Source organism: Lepisma saccharinum, chromosome 13, assembly GCF_977018435.1.
Source record: "Lepisma saccharinum chromosome 13, izLepSacc3.1, whole genome shotgun sequence".
Lineage (NCBI taxonomy): Eukaryota > Metazoa > Arthropoda > Insecta > Zygentoma > Lepismatidae > Lepisma > Lepisma saccharinum.
Genome location: NC_139241.1, coordinates 52,922,627 through 52,942,143, shown reverse-complemented (window position 1 = coordinate 52,942,143; position 19,517 = coordinate 52,922,627). Strand labels below are relative to the sequence as shown.

Sequence of the window (19,517 nt, the reverse complement as noted above, 5' to 3'; positions counted from 1 at the left end):
TAATGGTATTAGTTATTGAATTGTAAGGAAACAATTTCAAGAGCGTGTATTTCCTTTCAGATATTAAAGCATTTTCTTTGAAAATCCGTGTGTACGAATAAGAATGTTACATACTGTATCAGTTAAGCGAGAGAACAAAAAGGCAGGGAAATCGTACAACATTAAATTTAAAAGTTCCTGGTTTGTCGACTTTCCATGGTTGCATAGTAGTCGATATTTGCAATCGTTGTTCTGCTGGCCTTGTTTACTGTTTAGGAACAAACACAATGTGTGGAATTTAGAAGGGTATAACGATTTTGGCAATATAACCATGAACGACCACAGGATTTTTTTCAGGGAGGGGAAAGGAAGATATTTTTTTTCAGGGGGACAAACAAGGCATATTTTCTCAAAAAATAGCACTGTTCTCTAAAAAAACATTGCTTAAATTTGAATTTATGGTGATCATGCAATAATTAACACATATTATTGTGGCTAAAATGAAATTATATGTGTGCAATACATAATTTTTGGTTGACTTTCATCTTACAGGGGTGGCACGGCCCTCCTTGCCCCCCTTCCGGACGCCCATGAATATAACGCGTTCTCTGCATAAGCACAATGATTCGGTGGAACATTTAAAGTGTAAGTTACAATTCAAAGTTTTTTTCATTTTATTTGTTTTTTCATTGCCTACAAATGTACTTCTTCACCTGTTATTTTAGGCACGAGCCGCTGCTGGGCTGAAGGCCCCCTAAAAAGCTCATATAACACTGTTAAACGTTTGAAAATGATGGCGCAGTGGTAGGGTCGTCGCCTTGTAATCAAGGGATCCTGGGTTCGATACTCGGTGGAGGCACATAGTACTTCGACTCCAACTTTAAACTGTAGATCCTGTCCCGATTACCCTTACTGTGCATAAGGTGGACTCAAAACACCAAATGAATCAATCAATCAATCAAATGAACATCGTTTATAATGCCCACTGATGGACCCACCGGAGATCAATTCTACAACGGGCCTCGCAAAAACCGTCAGAAAGCAATGTAAAATAATTTAATTCAATCAATCGGGATTATAAATTATTTACTATAAAGCGTGGATGTTCGACATTTAGAATGAAACGATGCCTTAAGCCATGGGTTCCCAAATTTTTTTGTTCCACGGCGCCCTTAGTGTTAGTGAAGTGAAGTTAGAAAATAAATCCATATTTGGAATAAGGTAATTTCAGTGAAAATGTTGGAACATTTCGCGGCGCCCTCACACGTTGGAAACCACTGCCTTAAGCGATTCCACGAAAATCCTTTCGCCTTAGCATCCATATAAGACACATAGTTGGAAACAGTTGCCAAATTTAGTTCCTCCCTCACGTCACAAGTTATCACTTTATGTGCTGTACAACCGACGGCAAAGATAATAGTAAGCAATTGTGCATCAATATTTTCATTCTTTTTTGTTCTATATTGTGTCTTTTTAAGAAATGAAATTCTGTTGTTGCGAATCATATGTTGTACACTGCTTTCGACATTTTAATTTCAATTCATGATCACCACATTTTAGATAAAAGACTGAGTGAAAATTGTGGTGGACAATTGCCGTTGGGAGTAGTCATGAAAGGGGAGGGGTCGAACAGGTTCGTCGACAACCCCCCCACCCCTGGAAATTGAAATCGTTTATTTCACTGTACAAAAGCAGAAACCTTATAATTTTTATTGTTAATAACAGCAATGAAGTTCCTTTTGTATTTGAACGAAATAACCAAAAAACTGCCATTGAATTGAATGTAAACTACAGAAAACAGGCTGTGATATTTATTCTACCATTCAATCCAAAGAATAAATGGTTCCAAAGTTTTCAAAATTCCAAAAAAATAGAGTTTTTATGTGAGAAGTCACTCAACATATACTTTAATTAAAATTTCCCTTTAACTTTAAACTTTTTGTTGATCGAGTTGAAAAGTCTCTCCAAGGATCTTATTGTTATAAATTTGTAATAAAATGGATTTATTTTCATTAGATATTAATAGTTATTGTATAATAATAATCATCATAGCCATGGTAACAATAATGATTATTGTTATTAATATTATTTCTAGAATTCTAGTTTTATCAATGGGCTGACCTCTCCTATAAAAAATTCTGGTGATGCTCATGAGGTCATGACTATTGATAACATTACTTCTATCGCAAAAAAATAACTCTGTTACAACTATAGCGACAGCCACTTACGTTTAAAAGTTACAGATAGAATTCCTCAAAAACCATAGCTCTTACTTGTAAATAGTTACTTCCAAACACTGGTTATTTTTTCCTTTCGTTAATTTTGCATTTATTCTTAGTTTTCAAACGTTTCGTGGTCCTATCATTTATTCTTAGACTTCAACAGGGCGTTTGCTATTTACTCTTATGTTGGCTGTTTATTGTAAATTTACAATATATCGGGGGAAGAATACAATCATCCTATCCGCGCGATATAGTCACACCAAACTAAAAGTTGCCTGTCGGAAATTTTATTTTTTTTTTTAATTTGAGATTTTATTTTGAGACCACTTTATACACATATATGCTAATCTGGACTTGCCCTACAGTGGGATCTGCACCGCTATGTGTCTCAGTTGGGTATCGTACACGGGACCCCTTGAATTACAAGGCGACGATGTTCCCACTAGGCCAACGGAGAGGTAGGTCGGAAATTAGATTATACCACATGTAACTTGTGGTCGAAACTTTTGTACTTGCGGTTTGGTACGAACCAAGTAGATATTGCACAGCGGTTCAAATCTCACTTTAAACTGTAGGTCCAATCCCGATTAGCCTATAGGCAAGAATCAAGTTTTAAATTCTGACTGACGAATCAAATAAGGTGACCATAATATTTTGACTCAAAAACGGGACGTCTCAAGGAAGTAAGTTTACCCCTCTTGAAAAATTGGCAATCATAAAATTATTATTATTATTTGCTAAAGTATTCATACATTATAAACAAAAAGTAGAATATGATCTCCCGTTATTAAAAAGATAATTATAAGCTCAGTATGACACAGTATTTCTCTCTCTCTCGTGTCCTGATAAACCTTTGATGTTAGGCCTATGCTGATGTTGAAGAATGCCAGAACTATTTATACCCCCCTCCCCAACTCTCGGTAAAGATTACTGGTACCAACAAGATAGACTTCATTGTTGAGACATGTAAGCAAGATTTTAATGTCCACATATTGTTCAGGGTTGAACAAACACGTTCAACGGGAGTGGATAGGCAAGCCTAACATTATTTATACCGATTTCAGAAGTACGTCACACTTTATGTAGTCCACTTCCAACTTACCAAAAATCTGTACCCATTTATCCAACAAACAAACCTTATTTTCTAGAAAATATTAGCATTCACGAATTTATTAGGAATTGTCTTTTGACTTTGTGTCGAGACCCAGGAATTCGAATTCTTGGTGTAGGCTCGCATTGAAACTACGCGAACACTTCTTGGCCATGCTTATTCACTGCTCTAGAAATAACGGAAGCCACGTAAAATAATAAAAACCGCGGCGCGAGCTAACTTAATCTTCTCAACGACAATGTAGCATTTTCATTGTTAAGCGCAATTATCCAAAAGTGACGGAAAATCGACGCTAAATAACAAATTCTTATGAAGTACTTGCTGTTGCCATGACACTAGTTTAAAAATTCCATCGACTTTTTTCGAAATGTCTCAAATTTACATTTAGTTTTCAAGCTAATTTCTTGACTTTTATAAAACGGGACAAATTGAGGTTATTTAAAATATCGACAGGACGACCGGGACTGTCCCGGTCAAAACGGACGTATGGTCCACCCTAATCAAAAAGCGTCTGGCTTCAATAAAGTAGAACGGTCAATTAAAATTGGTCATACAGAGAGACACTAAATATGGACAACAAAAGCCTTCACATCTTGTACATAAAACACTGGCGATTAATATATACTTTTTTTTCAAACGGCAGTAAAACTGAAGGAAGTGCCTTAAATTCTTTGCGTTTTATTCAAATCATCAGATCAAAATCGTACCAAAAACACAAACTTGTTACAAATGTAACTGATAGCTATCTGAAAATATTATTTTCCTGAAGACACGAATGTTTTCACTGTAGCTCTCATTATAATTCACAAGTCGAAGCTTTCATAGAATGTTGTTTTTTTGCCGTTTGTTTCATTTTTTTCCATTCATTCATTGTACCTTGTAACTGCGCAAAAGAAAGAGAATTGAAATCAACATCAACAACACAACTCTTACAAGAAAATATCACTGTTCAAGCTAAAGCAATGATTAATGTCAAACTTCTTTTCGCGAAAGATAATGCTATGCTAAATTGTAACGGTGTTGAACTGCACGGCTTTTTTGTGCATGTAAAAACATTATGTAACTGCCTGAAATCAAAGGAAATATCGTGCTGCATTGTTTCCCTTTCATTCTTTAAACACATTGTTCACAACTTCTGCAGTTCACAGTTGAATATGCTTACCTCTTTACAACAATCGATGTTCGGAACACATTTCTTGTTACACTTCGATAAAAATGCATAGAGAAGCAGCACTGCTAAATTTGTTTTTTTAACATGAAATAAACACTACGATGCACAAATTAAAACACATAACTTGCAACTAAGAAAAGAACGTATAGAAATGTTACTCAAACTGCATAAAGCGAAACAGATTGTAGCATGTAAGAGTACTTTTGGTTCTATGCAGAACTTAAAAAAGAACATGTCGACTTCCTATTTTTCGTACCTTCTTCGGTTCCTTGACGAAGCACCATTCCACGGTTATTTTTTGGCCCAAGATTTCTGATCCGTCCAATTCTTCCTTGGCTCTCGAAGCTTCTTTGAAGGTTTCAAATTCCACCAGAGCATATCCTTTCAGGAAACCGGTTCGACGATCCAAATTCAGATGTATGTTTTTGATGTCACCAAATTCCGAAAACGTTTCGTGAAGGTCATCTTCTTGTGCTTCCTCGTGTATACTGCTAACAAAAAGTATCCATCCTTCAACTGACCTTTGTGGGTTTGGATCTTCTGTTTGTGTTACAGACGAGGTTTCTGAACACGAAAAATCATCTTCCCTGGATGAAGCGTAGGAGTTAAATCCACGGCCCTTCTTCCTCTTGGCCCTTTTCTTCACTCTTGCTAGGCCCCTGTCACTTTCAACGTCAGCTTCAAAATCCTCTGCATTGTAAAGATCAAGAACGTCAGCCATTTTCATGACTTATTTTACGCACTTCTTAGACACATCAACTGCTTGTATTGTGCCGCTGTAACCAACGAACATAAAGTACCTAGAATGTCAGTTGGTAGTAAAGCGACACCAGCGCCACTTCCGGATGCAGTGTTGCAGTCTAAAGGGAAATCGGACTGATTTAGGGAAAAGGAAAATTCGATAAAATAACCAAATTTCAGGAAAATATGAAAACATCAGACTCAATTTTTGTGCATATTATATTAGGTTCCAGTTTCGTATCCAAAATTTTTTGTTCTTCCTTTTTAATTTCCACTCATTCGAGTGGAAAAGCCTATTTGTATTGCTATGCTGTTCCCACTTTTTGCGACTAGTTCTTCCATGTCACGAGAGGAGAAAACATAGCAATTCCATAAGCTAGCGTATATTTTCTCGCTAGTCATATTCATGCATTCAGTGTTGCAAATGGATGTCTTGTGAGTTAAACATGGAACGTTTATGTGTCGGCTTTTGGATGCACACAAATCGGCGAGAAAATCGTTCTAATGTTCGCTTTTATCGGTAAGCATCATTTTTAAAAATAGGTATATACTATGCCTAAATGTATTTATACCAAATTTGACTATGGTAATTAAACGTTATGGCGAAAGCTTAAAGCTTATGAGGATTTTTATCCTCTATCACACAACACAAGTGATTCAACGTTGCAATAAGCTAATAACCGACTGGAATATTTCACGACTTAAATATATGAAATTAATTAAGTCACTGAGAGAATACATTTCTTGGCTCACATTCAGCAGCGTAACTTGAAGCCTTGGGAAAGGTGAAGGGCGCAGCATGAATCTCAGTTTCCATAAGGCTAAGAATTATAGTACTCCTAGCTTGTAAATTTTATATATCTTGAAATTTTATTGGGCCTGTGGCTCTTGCCCCCGCCAAGTTACGCCTATGTTCACATATTTGTAGTATAATCAACTTTTCAGATGGAACGCTTATTTTTTCGCTTATTACTTGATGAAAACAAAATGCAGTCCCACTCAAGAGAGAGTAAAATCGAAGTTTTGTGTAAATATTGTTTGTAAATCTATTTTGTAATTATTTTTCTTTTCGTGAATTCTCACAGTTCGCGTGAGTATCATGCTATCAGCTACATGTGGCAAGTGTATGATATATTTAATTATAATTCCAAGTAGCCTATGTGACAATCTGTCCAGTACAAAACACAGTTTATGCTAACCACCCCAAAAAAATGGATGGATGTGATCAGCATGAACGTCGCTGAAAAATTTTGTAAAGGGGATCAGACTGTTGATAAACCTAGAATAAAAATAATAACAAAAACTATTATAATAATGATAATTATTATTATACAAAATCAACTATTAGAAACTAATACATATAAACATATTTATTCCAAATGTATATTATTATTATTATTATTTTATCCTTCGGGAGACGTCTTTCTACTTCATCCACGACATAAGCCCAACAGAACTGTTTTCCATTATTTTTTACATTCCTTAGAGTTTAATTTTTACACCCCTCCTTAAAGAAAAGGCTCTAAAAGATAGGCAGCACATTTTAGTCATAAAGTTTATATTGTGTGATCTCCAGGGTGCAAAATCTTGGGGGACAAACAGAGTGTATATCCCTCAGCAACAATCTTGTGCTAAATAATCCCATCTACCAAAATTTTCCAAGAGGTAGAGTTTTTGTTAAACAACAAAGAATAGCAATTAATTTTGACTTCAAATATTCTTTCAATAAAAAATATTCAGAATAATATCTAGTGAAACAAAAATGTAAGACAAATATAAGTCCAAAATCTAATTTATTTATTATTTATTTAATAGAAGATTCCAAATACAGCGTTAGCCATTTTACATTGGAACGATTTTATAGAACATAAGGACATAAAAAAAATAATAACATAATACAACAAAAAAAATAACAGAAAAATTACATGTGGTTAAGAGACTTACATACGTTTAGCTAACTTTCTTCTAAAACGGTCCAGATTTTCAAAAATGTTTATTTCGCTTCCTAGAGCAAAATCTAAACAAAACTTAGACATAATAAAACTATTGCGACAATTTTGTAATTCATTGACATTTTTAACCACTTGGTAAAGGAATTGGTAGGGCTATGCTATTTTATAAATACCTGATATACTGTGTATAAAAGTAACAAATGATTGATTGATATGGTTCATTTTACTTCGCTTTTCGGCCAGTTTTGGCTATTCGCGAACATGAGGGTGAGTGTGATATGATGAAATTGATGAAGGGGTACTCCCAGGCCGGGATTCGAACCCGAAGCCCCTGGCGACGTAGAGCTGGTGGTAACCAGCCAAGAAATTAATTCCTTTATGTGTGTGTGTATGTGTGTGTGTGTGTATGTAATGTGTATATATACAGGGTGTCTGGGCTAGATGTATACAAAAATAACTGCTTATAATGCGAAAACTACTCTTTGTATTGTCTCGTAGTGAAGCTCAGTCGATTGACCATCGATCCAAGATTTCGGTAGTCCACTTGGACGGTCACACATGCGCAGAAACTGCCTGGCCACCGGGATTCCCAGATTTGCCACCATTAGACATTTTTGCATGGGGCTTCATTAAAGATGTTGTGCACAATGGAAAGTTCACGATTTTGGTGATTGGAGACAGCGTATCGTTGCGCTAATAACGCCTCAAATGCTGGTCAACACTTGGCACGAGCTTGACTTTCCGTTTGGATATGTGTCGAGCTACAAATTGTGCTAACATTGAGGTGTACCAACGTACATAAAAATCTTCTGAGTTACTTTGTACAGTGAGATCCATTAGTATTGCCGTGCAAATTGTCCATCATCATGTTCGTGTACTTTATTTGACCCAATAAGAGCTTCAAGAATTAAAAGAAAACTCAAAACAAGCTGTTGACAACTTCTGCACCAGCATACATAAAAAACATCGCTTAAAAACGCACACGTTGTAAGAGAAAAATTAATGAAAATAGTCATGGACAATTTGCACGGCAATACTTATGGATCCCACTGTACATAACCAGGGCAAGAATGTTAATAAACTTTCCAGATGCTAAAATATATGTGTATTTTTGTATACCTCTAGCCCGGACAGCCTGTATATCAAATTTTATAATTTTAAATATTGAATAATTTACTTTATTATGTGATAATATAGTACAATGAGTTTGCGCCATGGTGACCTCCCAAATAAAAATCTCATTTTTGATTTTTTTGGAAAACTGTGAAACTATTTATTCCTGCTATTCTGTTCGACTACTAACTAAACTTTATTTATGTCATTAACCTTTTATAAATATCAAGCTTTCTGCTTTTTGTAACATGAAACGAACGATGCTCATTTCCAAGGGGGGTCGTCGTATCGGTTCGACCCACCCCTCCCGGAACTCTCACACACGCGCGCACCACATTTCAAGCCGTGTCCGTAAGGTGCAAGACCGTACAAGCGAGCATCCTCCCGAGAATGGTCTCGCAATTCGGTCTTGAAGCCTTGGAGTTGAAACTTTCGAATTGCACTTCAACTGCAGCGCCAAATACGATCAGTAGATACAACAGAGGACATGTTGTTTTCACCGCGTTTTTAAACACTTGTTTCTCACTATATAAATCACATAGCATTTTAAAATGTTCTTATTCCATACATTTCCACACATTAGAAGAACTATAACCAACAACTTGCTGGCACATAACGTATATTTAACCTGTGTTGCTGGCTTTCTACCTCCACGATTTCAAGCAAATGAGCAGAGTGTGCAGGAGTCACGTGATCAAGCCTGCAACGATATGTGCTCCGCGCTATGGTCTCGATCAGTGTTGCCAACCACTTTTCGGCAATGTCCCTACAGACGTAGTCAAAATGTTCCTACAAGTGACCAAATGTCGATATGCCAAGTAAAGCGACTGAAAAAACAACACCTCATGTGCATGCAAAACAGAAAATAAAATATACACATTTACTTACCAAATCTTTCTGCTCGATGATTCCACAATTTATGAATAACGTTGAGTCGTTTATTGTTGATTATGTTATTTGAATTCATACATGCTGCTGCTGTGAAGAGATAGATGTTGGTTGATGATGCTGTATTTCCTGCAGTCTTCTTCACGTGCCTAAGAATTTATCACTAGCAAAGAATTTAACAATTCTGGTCCCATTTTATTTCTCTTTTTTGTTTTCGTATCACTTAACATTGAAAATATTCTTTCAGTTTCCTCGTTAGAATATTGTAATGTTAGCACTATTTTCGCGATAGTGGAAATGCTTTCCAAAAAGAACTTGACTTCAAAGTTCTTGGTAACCGATAATATGTTCCAAAATTTTGATGGAGCACCTTTGCACAATAAAATGTTATTTTCGAACATTGAAAAAAGTCCCTACGTTTTCCCTCATATCTGTCCCTACGCGGGCAAAATATAGTGAAAAGTCCCTATGCGTAGGGAGGGACATGTCTCTACGGTTGGCATCACTGGTCTCGATTGCTCGCATACTTGGCGCTTTCGAACTGCACTAGGTGACGTCACTTCCGTCAAGACTATACTTCAAGTATGCTCTTTGTACGTACATTTCGGACAGCCACTTTTCCATTCTGTGAGGCCTTTTCAAACAATTTTTTCAGCTGGGGAAGGCCCCTTTGCTTGTGGAGGCACGAGGCTACAACCAGGCGCGGATGCACGGGGAGGGTAAGAGGGACGATTGCCCCTCCCAAGTGCCAGCTTTTTGGATACATTATTATTCATTCCTAACATTTTTTAAATTCTAATGTTCTCCTTTTTATCACAATGTTTATCAGGCTTAGAATATACGTATTTTAAAGTTTGATTAAAGTCCACTGACGCTTATTATAGAGTGATCGGAATTTTACCTACAGTGTAAATTTGAATCAGAACCACTGTACAATATGCCTCAAACAGAGATCGAACCTGAGACCCCTTGTGAGAATAGTTTCTTTAGTTTTGCTTGCTTATTCCTTATCCTCCTTATCTAACGTTCAGTTTACCGTGGACAATAATAATCATCTATTCCAGCCCTGGATTTTCTATTCCGATAAGGCAATGCTCCAATCTCTAGAACATGGACATAGGCGTAACTTAGGGGGGGGCGGGTCAGAATCAAAAAGTTTTCAAGCACATAAAATTATCACCCAGGACTTGTTTGAAAAATAACTTCATTTGCAAAATCATAAAAAATACTCGTTACTTTGCTCCTCAGATTCCAGCAGGTTAACAAAGTATCATTATCTTGTAAATTTTCGGCCCCAAGTTACGTCTATGAACATAGAAATCAGCTTAGTCCTGTTTACAGTAGGTATACGTACTGTTTACATAAAAATGTGGAAGTGCAGGTTAGAATTGATTCTCGGCGAGGTGAAGTACCTGGCCGAAATTCGCCCCTCTCAACTGTAACTTCTGGAACCTTCACCCCCTTTTAAAATCTCAACCTGCAACCGCATGCATTAACAACCCACAAACGCGCGACATGAAGTCGACTTTTTCCATATAGGTGACCAGCAACTGCTTGTATTATTGTGCCGTTGTAACCAACAAACATAAAGTTCCTATTCTTCTTTGTAGCTGATCAATGGTGATTTATTCATTCTTAGTTTTGGACTTTTAACCACTGTGTTATTTTTAAAATTACCAACTTCATGAACAAGAGGTCCTTGTAAAAGACAGACGAGGTGGAGCATTGGCCACCGAGAAAAATCCTACAAAGCAACAATTTATTCTCTATATAGACACCATCCCCAAACACAACATTTATCCAGGGATTGCAATGTGATTTAGTAGATCACACACTACCCTGAAGACGGAGGCAGAACCAGCCTCCGAAACGTTGGTAATTTTAAAAATAACATAGTGGTTAAAAGTCCAAAACTAAGAATAAAGTAGTCTACCTACTAGTAGAATGTCAGTTGGTAGTAAAACGACAACAGCGCCACTTGTTACCTTCCTATATGATAAAATCTTTGCAAACTAACAATACTAATAATTTAAAGGGCACCAACAGTTTCGAAGAGGTAAACAATTCGTTTGGATGTTTTGTAGGACATTTTGCAGGACGCTGTTGAAAAACAGGACATATTTGATTCTTTGGAGTAGCATCGCAGCCCGCAGGACATGACCCTCAAAAAAAGGACTATCCTGCGAAAATCAGGATGTCTGGTCACTCTACCTATAAGCGACACTTACCGCGCTTTCCAGATTTCACCAGCGTGTATCAGACTGGTGCACCAAAAATGACGTCAAATTCGGTGAAATTCGGAATGCTTCATACTGAAACAAATGAAAGTTAGATTCGGAATGCGCACATATTCGCGTTTATCAGGGAAGGCAGTAGTTTTGGTCGTAAGGATATCGCAATATTTCACTTCACTTTACTGTACTGTAACACTGATCACAAACTTTCATACACCAGGGCAAAACTATATAATATCACAGACTGTCATGGCATCTAAAATGCCATAAGATTTTTCGCTTTACACGGTAGCATTTTGGTCATGGCATAAATGTCAAGAAAAATGCTAAGGAATAGCCATCCAATCGCGCTCCAATGTAAAGCTTAGGGCAACCAGATGAGAACGAAATTCTTTAGGGACACAACAGGGGTGGTGCCTCTAGCGGAAAAGTTTGGCAATGAACAGCCCATTTGAGTAATTCAAGATGGCGTCCAATATGGCGGACTTTACAGTTAATGACCTAAACCAATAGTCGTAAATAGAAAATGTTTTGTCTTGATCCTCATTAGATGGCCTACGAAAAAGATTCATTTGAATTTTTCGCTAATATCAGTGGTTTTACCAGTGACGTGCACTGAGGAGTAGCTAGTCTAGCAGAGATAGATCAATCAATCTCACATCTCGAATTATATTCAAATCACAATATTTATTGTCTTGTTAAAGCCACCACAGCTCGTATGTAACACCTTTTTTTCCACGCTCTTCTCGTCATCGGTGTTCTCCGCGGGTAAAGCTGGCTGGATACCCTAGCTCGCTCTTCTTCAGCCAGGCCAGTTTCCAGGTAGAAACGGCCGGCCCAAGGAAAAGGAAGATTTCTACCTCTACTTCCCTTGCCCCCACGCCCCCCGCTGCGATGGTTGAAAGCCCAGGCTTTCAGGTCCCCCAGTCTATCTCCTATAGGACAGATAGGGGATTTGTTTCTCATATTTTTTTGTAAATCCTATAAAGAACACAGGGTAAAATTTTCTGCAGTACTTATGTTCTCTGTATTTACACAACCTTTTACACGTTGTACAATATGTGCGTATGTATAATATGGGATGTAGTTTGATTATTTATGAAATGGGAACGTGTTATGTGCAGACAATAATGTTATGCTTTCTTTCTTTTTTCTTTTTCAAATATGGAATATATAATGATTAAATTACAAATATGTGCTCAGGCTCTCTCTGACTGTCGTTTTAGTAGTGTTTTATTTAAATATACTACTCTTGGTCTCTAACAGTCATAAATACGGATGTATTTATTTGGGCAAGAGAACGCGTGTTCATATTGTTGTTGGTTTGGTTTATTTTACTTCGCTTTTCTGCCACATTTGGTTATCGCGAAAATGAGGATTGAGTGATATGATGAAATTGGTGAAGGGACCTCATATGAACAATCCAGGCCAAGATTCGAACCCGTGATGAGTGCGCATTCTTGTCCTATGTGTTGCAGTGAATAATGAAATAAATTGGAATGAAAAATGTATCTCAGAACTCAAAAAGTCAAATGAATATCATTGAAGAAACTACAAAAAAAGTGTGTTGTGGTTTGTTACTTGTCACCAAATCAACCAAGCGTGGAAGAGTGGTTATCACAGCGCGCTACGACACCAGGAGTTCCGGGTTCGAACCCCGACCCGGGCATGGACGTTCCCTGTGCTCGTCCCTTTATCAATTTCATCGTATCATCTTCGCAAATGTGACAAAAAAGCGACGCTAAGTAACAAAAATGAAATCAAATCATTGATTAATTGCTCAATTTGGTTTATTTTACTTCGCTTTTCCGCCACTTTTGGTACGACAAAATTGATGAAGGGACACACACAAAGAATACCCATGGCCAAGGCGAGATTCGAACCCAGGATCTCTGGCTTAGAGTCAAATCAAATAGTTTTTTTATTTTCGAATGTGGGTGGGGTTACGTGTACTTTTTTCTAGTACTCATTCATAATTTTGCAATCTTTTCCTGTTATTGACATTCTTCTTTTTTGTAGGAATACTGGCCCTAAAGGGAGGAGGGGTGTGATCCACACCAACCCCCCCCCCTTGAGCACGCCACCGACTGCTACCCCAAGTGTCGACGTCACCGCACGTCACTGGGTTTTACTATAATTTAGAAGAAAAAATACTTAAAATACGTAATTTTTCTAGCACTTTTTGAAGTTTTGCCTTGTAACTTTTGAGTAAATTAAATGACAGGAAATTGTTTCAAATAAAAGTGGTAGCCCATTTCATAACCTTTACAACAATATAAGACTTAATGCATTTGAATGAAAAATACGCCATAAAATATGTCCCAAGATGGAGGATAGTGCCAAAAATCTTTATCACAGGCCGATTAAGAGCAAGAGACTTGGTAGGATTAATTTTTCCATCATTAAAGATATTTTCAGTCGAGTAGCTAATCGACATCTACGATCCGACGGCTGCCATCTTGAAAATAATGCGCCATATTGGATACTTTATGATTTGAAATATCTCGGGAACGATGTCCCCTATCACCATCCGGTTTTCGAAATGTTCCAAATAGTGTAAACTTTAATAATAAATCAATAAATCTAGTTTTGAAAAATAAGAAATATAGGCTAAGTCTTGCAGAAAACTACATAACATTTTATGAGAATAACTGCACGTTGAATTTATAGTGTTAAATTGGATTATTTGAAAGAAAAACACATCTTTATTGTAATTCACAATACAAAACTAGTGAAAATTGTCTACCGAATTATTTTGATATGAATCCCTCTTTGGACCTTTTTCCTTCTTTGATCAGATCTTCATATCCTTAACATTTGGATAATGTACCGGGTGTCCACATGAAACATCCCTGATTTTAAATTACTATTCTGAAGAAACTCTTCGACATAGAGCCTTGATGTTTGTGACACTATGTAAAGCAACTCATACTTTCTTTAAAAATTTAGTTCACTTCTACGTGGCTCCAGTCGTAATCCTTAAAATGTTTAGCCGATACTTGATCTCGACTAATGTGCGCACTAGCATGTCAGGGGGTGATGGAGTTGATGGTATTTTCAATTCTCCTGCAGAGATACAAAGGTCACATGCAGGTGAACTGTAGACCGTGTTTTACATAACCTCACAAGAAGAAATCCAGAGGGAGTTACGTCCAGAGATTGGTTCATCACGTTCTATCCATTGCTGTGGGAACGTTCTGTCCAGAAACTCACAAACATCCAAACTCCAGTGCAGTGGTGCACTATCCTGCCTGAAGATCACATGGCTGCAGCGGAAGGAGCTGAGGAACAGAAAATTGATCAAGCATGTCCAAATAATAGTTCCCGGTTAGTGTTTGCTCGATGAAGAAAAACTGTCAAAACTGTTCTGTCTTTCGTCAGTGCACACCACACATTCAACTTTTTGCTGTTCCTGGCATGTTTCCGAACACTATTGGGTTTGGGTAGTATGGGATTTGCTCGATTCAGTCCAGTACTTACTGTGTAAGTTTAGAAGTAAATCATCGTTTGTTAGGAATTAAAGAAACAGTGGCTGATATTCTTAAAACTTATGCCTTATACGAAAAACAACTTGATTCAGGTATTGCCTTTGATTTTTACCATTACCTGGCTTGTCTACCGATAAGGAATCTTGGTCGTAGTAGCCAAGGATTATCTATTATTATATATTATCCTTGGTAGTAACAAATAATCTGATGAGACCTCCGCTGAGGTCAGCCTACTGATAAGGAATATTAAAGGAATTTTAGAATAAACAATCACAATATTCTCCTGGTTGTACAGCACATAAGGTCTACTGAATTCTCTTGTTTTTTGCTTTGGATTTATTCGAATAAGTTGCTTTAATTAATATTCTCAACAAGTTTCATTTTCTGTGAGATCGTAAATCCCTATTCATAGTCTTTAATTAGTGGGTTAGGTCATTTAAATTTGTAGAATCCAGGGTTTCGAGTAGGTTAGAGTAAACTAGGCAAGTTCGTTCCATATTTGTACACTTTCACTCTTTGCCTGAACATGTGTGTATGCAAAATTTTTAATAAGAAAAATGTTTTTAAAAAACTCCAACCAATGACCAAGGTAACTTGTGCAGCCAAATATTGACCATGTTTCTCGTAAAATTAAAAATTTCTGCACGTTACAAACGAGAATTGAGTTTTCAAAGTTTGCAAGCTTATTTAATATGAAATTCCCATCTATCTCGTTCCTAATCCTCCTGTACGTTAAATTTTCAAAAATTATCTTAAATACGGAAATCGAACACGTAAGTTCTTATTACATAGCAATTTAATATACTGTATATGAACGCTGAGTATTTTTTTGGTATTTAGAGTAAGATTCAAATGTTTGCTACAGTTTTAACTAATTTGAAAAATAAAGGTAGATTATGCAAGATTGGGTTTAACGTTTATCAATGTTAATTACGTACTTTCAAATGTTCTTGGAGATGAAGTCAACATTCTGAATTAATAAGAAAAAGGACGATTAGGTCAGAAAACTAACGCTTTTACTATGTGCTGTGTTAAATGTTGATTATACTGGACCAGTCCTGTGATGTCACAGAAGCTGGCGTGAGGACCGATATTTCGGAAACCCATTTACAGTTTTTGGCTTCAGATAAATTGAATACATTGTCGTGTCGGGTACTTATTATACATAACATGAAATAAAAACTTTTTTCCCGATGTTAAAGACGAGCAATAAGATTTTTTTGTTTCAATATAAACACGAAATGTAATATTCTAAAGTGTAAATCACGAACCCTGAGACCTTCTGTAAACAAACGGTCTCACCGATTCGTTGTATCACTCCGCGTCAGCTGATTCATGACCGCAATCATCTGCTGTTACACTCATAGTTCGTCGCACCTGTTCATTTTATATAAGAGCCTCTGAATGTGAGAACCCGCTCTCAAAACATCAGACGAATATGCAGCCGCATACATTGTTACTCTCCCGGTCATTCTCTCTTTCATAACCCTTAAAACTGCAGACACTGACACACCACTGCACTGGGATACCAACTTAACCACTTCATTTACTGGTTTCTCAGGATACCACTGACAGAACGTTACATAAATATTGAGTAGAATCTGTTTCTCACCCCTTTTCAAAGGTTGTCCTTGCTGGTTGTTTTGAAAACAAGCTCGGAGAACACCGAGACCTTCCCGCACGCATAGAACTCGCAATGTTATTTTCCTAAGGATAAGTCAGGCAATATTACTAAGTTGCACTACTTCCTTGCTGTTCACATGATTATTTTTAGAAAATAACCAATGTTATAAAATATCATTATGTACACAAATCTCTAAGCTCATTGAAAGTTACAATGCATATTACTACAAAATGTTCACACTTATCTTGCCTTGCCATGTCACCAAGTTATTTTACAAAGTGCACTATATTTGGCAGAACAAAAATCGTTATTAGGATGCTTGTCAAAGTTTCAAACTGCAATAAATTTACGAAATTTCTTTGTCTTGTTTTGATCATCATCATCAATATATTTATTGGACTTACAGCAATGCATATGGCTGTTTATGCCCATTATATATTTTACTTACATAAGATACAATTTACATAAAATCTACAAACAAATTTCAAATACACTCCTATCTATATCATCCTTAGAAATATATATTACCATGTTATATCATTTTGTCTAAAAAAGTGCAAGTAAAATATATTCAATTCACATGCAAGAAAGAAGCCAAATTTATGGGAAATGATTACTGGTGCAAAGAGTTAACCATAAAGGTGAAGCAATAAGTAAAAAAAGAAAGAGCATTGGGTTTAAAGTGAGACGTCATTTGCGGCAGCGTATCCCATACTACAAATTGGCCATTGTTTTACCTTACGTAATGAATCCTGTAACAACGCTGCATTTTCGTGTGGATTATTTTACTTCTATGAGTTTGCAATGCTTTCTGCATGCAGGTGGTTTTGTTTACAGAAGGTCTCAGGGTTTGTGATTTGAACTTTACATCTAATTTTGTGAAGTTTATATGTTTTACGTCTGCCGCGGACTAACCGCAAAAGTCTGTTACTTACTCTTGTAACTTACAGTTGCCGTCCAATGATGACTCTAGTGAGTAGCAACTTACAGTGACGACGCCGGGGGAGGGGGGGCACTTTGTCCCTCCTTCCCATGGCCGTAGGCAGGAAAAATTTTCAGGGGGGTTCATTCATAATTGTTCCCAGGGCGTCGCCAGAAATTTGAATAATAGAAATAATAATAATAATTGTACAATAATAATTAAAATTTCATAATAATAAAACAATTTTATTCCATAATAATAATACTAATAATAATTATTATTATATTATTGTTATATCCTTGAGGGGGCTTACTCAATCCAGCAGATGAGTGAATATCCAGCATAAGTTTCTTTTTGTTTTTTTTACGTTTCATACAATGTGTACTGAAATGCACAATTATTTTACTTCGTCATTAAACTTTAGATACCTTCAAGAAAAAACTTTAAAAAGTTAGATGGAAATTTTAGTCATAAAGTTTTTGTTGTTTGACTTTAAAATTAATTTTTTGGAATTTTGAAAAGTGTGGAACCAGTTATTCTCTTTAAAAGCTTAGCCTGGTGCATGGATTGTAACCTCAATAGCGAACGTAATGCGCTACGAAACTGGAGGTACTAGGTTTGAACTCCTATCAAGGGGGGTTTATTTTCGACTTTATCGGACGAGGAATTTAAAAGCTGGAAAGGGAATTTTGGGACAATCATAAAGGAATCTTCAGTGTATATTCCTTGTGACGCAGGAACAACACTGGAAAGATGACAGCAGAAGTGATAATGCAGGGGTCGCCGGTGGGCTGCAATTCCGAGAATAAATCCTGTTTCACTCAACTTTCAGAATTCCAAATGTATGAAAATTCTAGCTCGATCGTTTCAACATTGTCTCTTTGTATTTTTGTGATGCTTCGAGAAAAAAATTGAAAATTTGTTACAGATTTTGGTTTCTGAACATCCATTAATCCAACATGTCAGAAGTTTCGGGGGGGTTTGAACCCTAGAAACCCCCCCTCTAAATACGGCCATGCTCCTTCCCCCTCCAACTGGCATAAATGAAATATCGTGTAATAAGAGACTTCATTTCGAAGAGTATGACGATTTTCACCTTTTCTAAGTGATGTATTCTGCATGATATCACTTGTCCTGCTTATAATACCAACATGACTATTACAAAAATTAATTTTGTTTTAGTATACATATATGTGTCTGTGACTTTTGTTCAAGATTCCAGCACCGACCTGGGCATAGGTGATTTCTCATTCATTTATGTTATGTAATCATCGCTATTAACCTAAGTTCTAACCAGTTTTAATTACTCGAAAAAAGCGTTAAATGTACAGAGGTTGTTTCCGATCTATGGTGACGAAATTGCACACCTTTTTCAGCACCAAGTGTGAAGAGAACGAAGCTGCCAGTTGTGTGGGCACGTTAGACCGTTGATTGTGCGTGACAGGTGTGGTCATTGCGTATCGGGAAGAATGCCGCTGAAAATCAGTGCATATTGGGAGGGTTACATAACTGCACTTTCCGACGTAAACGACAGTTATAGTGCCATTATAAAACTGTGCAAGGAGCGTGGATTCACTCTGTCCAGAAATGGCATATCACAGATGTTGAAAGGGGCACGTAAGATGAGGCGTGGGATGATTCCTGTGGGGTAGAAACAGGCCAACTCCTGGCCTGCCACTAGCCGCACACCAGCTACAATTTGGGATGTCAGGGCGCTGGTCACCAGGGAGAATCCAGCCACACAGAGAAGTATCGCAAACCGGTTACAAACATCACTGAAGAGTGCACACCATCATTGACCACGATTTGGGTTTGGAAAAGTGACGCAAGGGGCGTGTTCATAAGCTCTTACCAAAATACATCCAGGAACGTCGCACCAACTGTCGAAAGCTTTATGAGCGGCACCTGTCAGGTGAAAAATGGAAGTTCCTTGTTACATTGGACGAGGCATATGTTTATCTTGATGACTGTCACAAGCCATGTGCAATTTTTTATCGATCAACAGGTTCAAGGGACTTTCAAAGATGGTTCACTGAATGTAAGGAAGAGTCGAAAGTATTCACACTGACGTC

The 19,517-nt window shown here is 37.0% G+C and overlaps 1 protein-coding gene across 1 annotated transcript; it reads right to left on the bottom strand.

Annotated features, from left to right (window-relative positions):
• Nucleotides 1–3,970: 3,970 nt before the first annotated feature.
• Nucleotides 3,971–5,253, bottom strand: LOC145996961 (RNA-binding protein 8A-like). Its single transcript, XM_083133552.1, has 2 exons — nucleotides 4,740–5,253; nucleotides 3,971–4,195 (listed from the first exon to the last, which is right to left on the bottom strand). The coding sequence occupies exons 1-2, from the start codon at nucleotides 5,208–5,210 to the stop codon at nucleotides 4,109–4,111; spliced, it is 558 nt and encodes a 185-aa protein (XP_082989678.1). The 5' UTR covers nucleotides 5,211–5,253; the 3' UTR covers nucleotides 3,971–4,108.
• Nucleotides 5,254–19,517: the final 14,264 nt, after the last annotated feature.

Coding starts and splice junctions, on each gene's coding strand:
- LOC145996961 (XM_083133552.1), bottom strand. CDS start 5,210: ATGAAAATGGCTGACGTTCTTGATCTTTACAATGCAGAGGATTTTGAA. Junction 4,196..4,739: donor TCGTCAAGGAACCGAAGAAG/GTACGAAAAATA, acceptor TCTTTTGCGCAG/TTACAAGGTACAATGAATGA.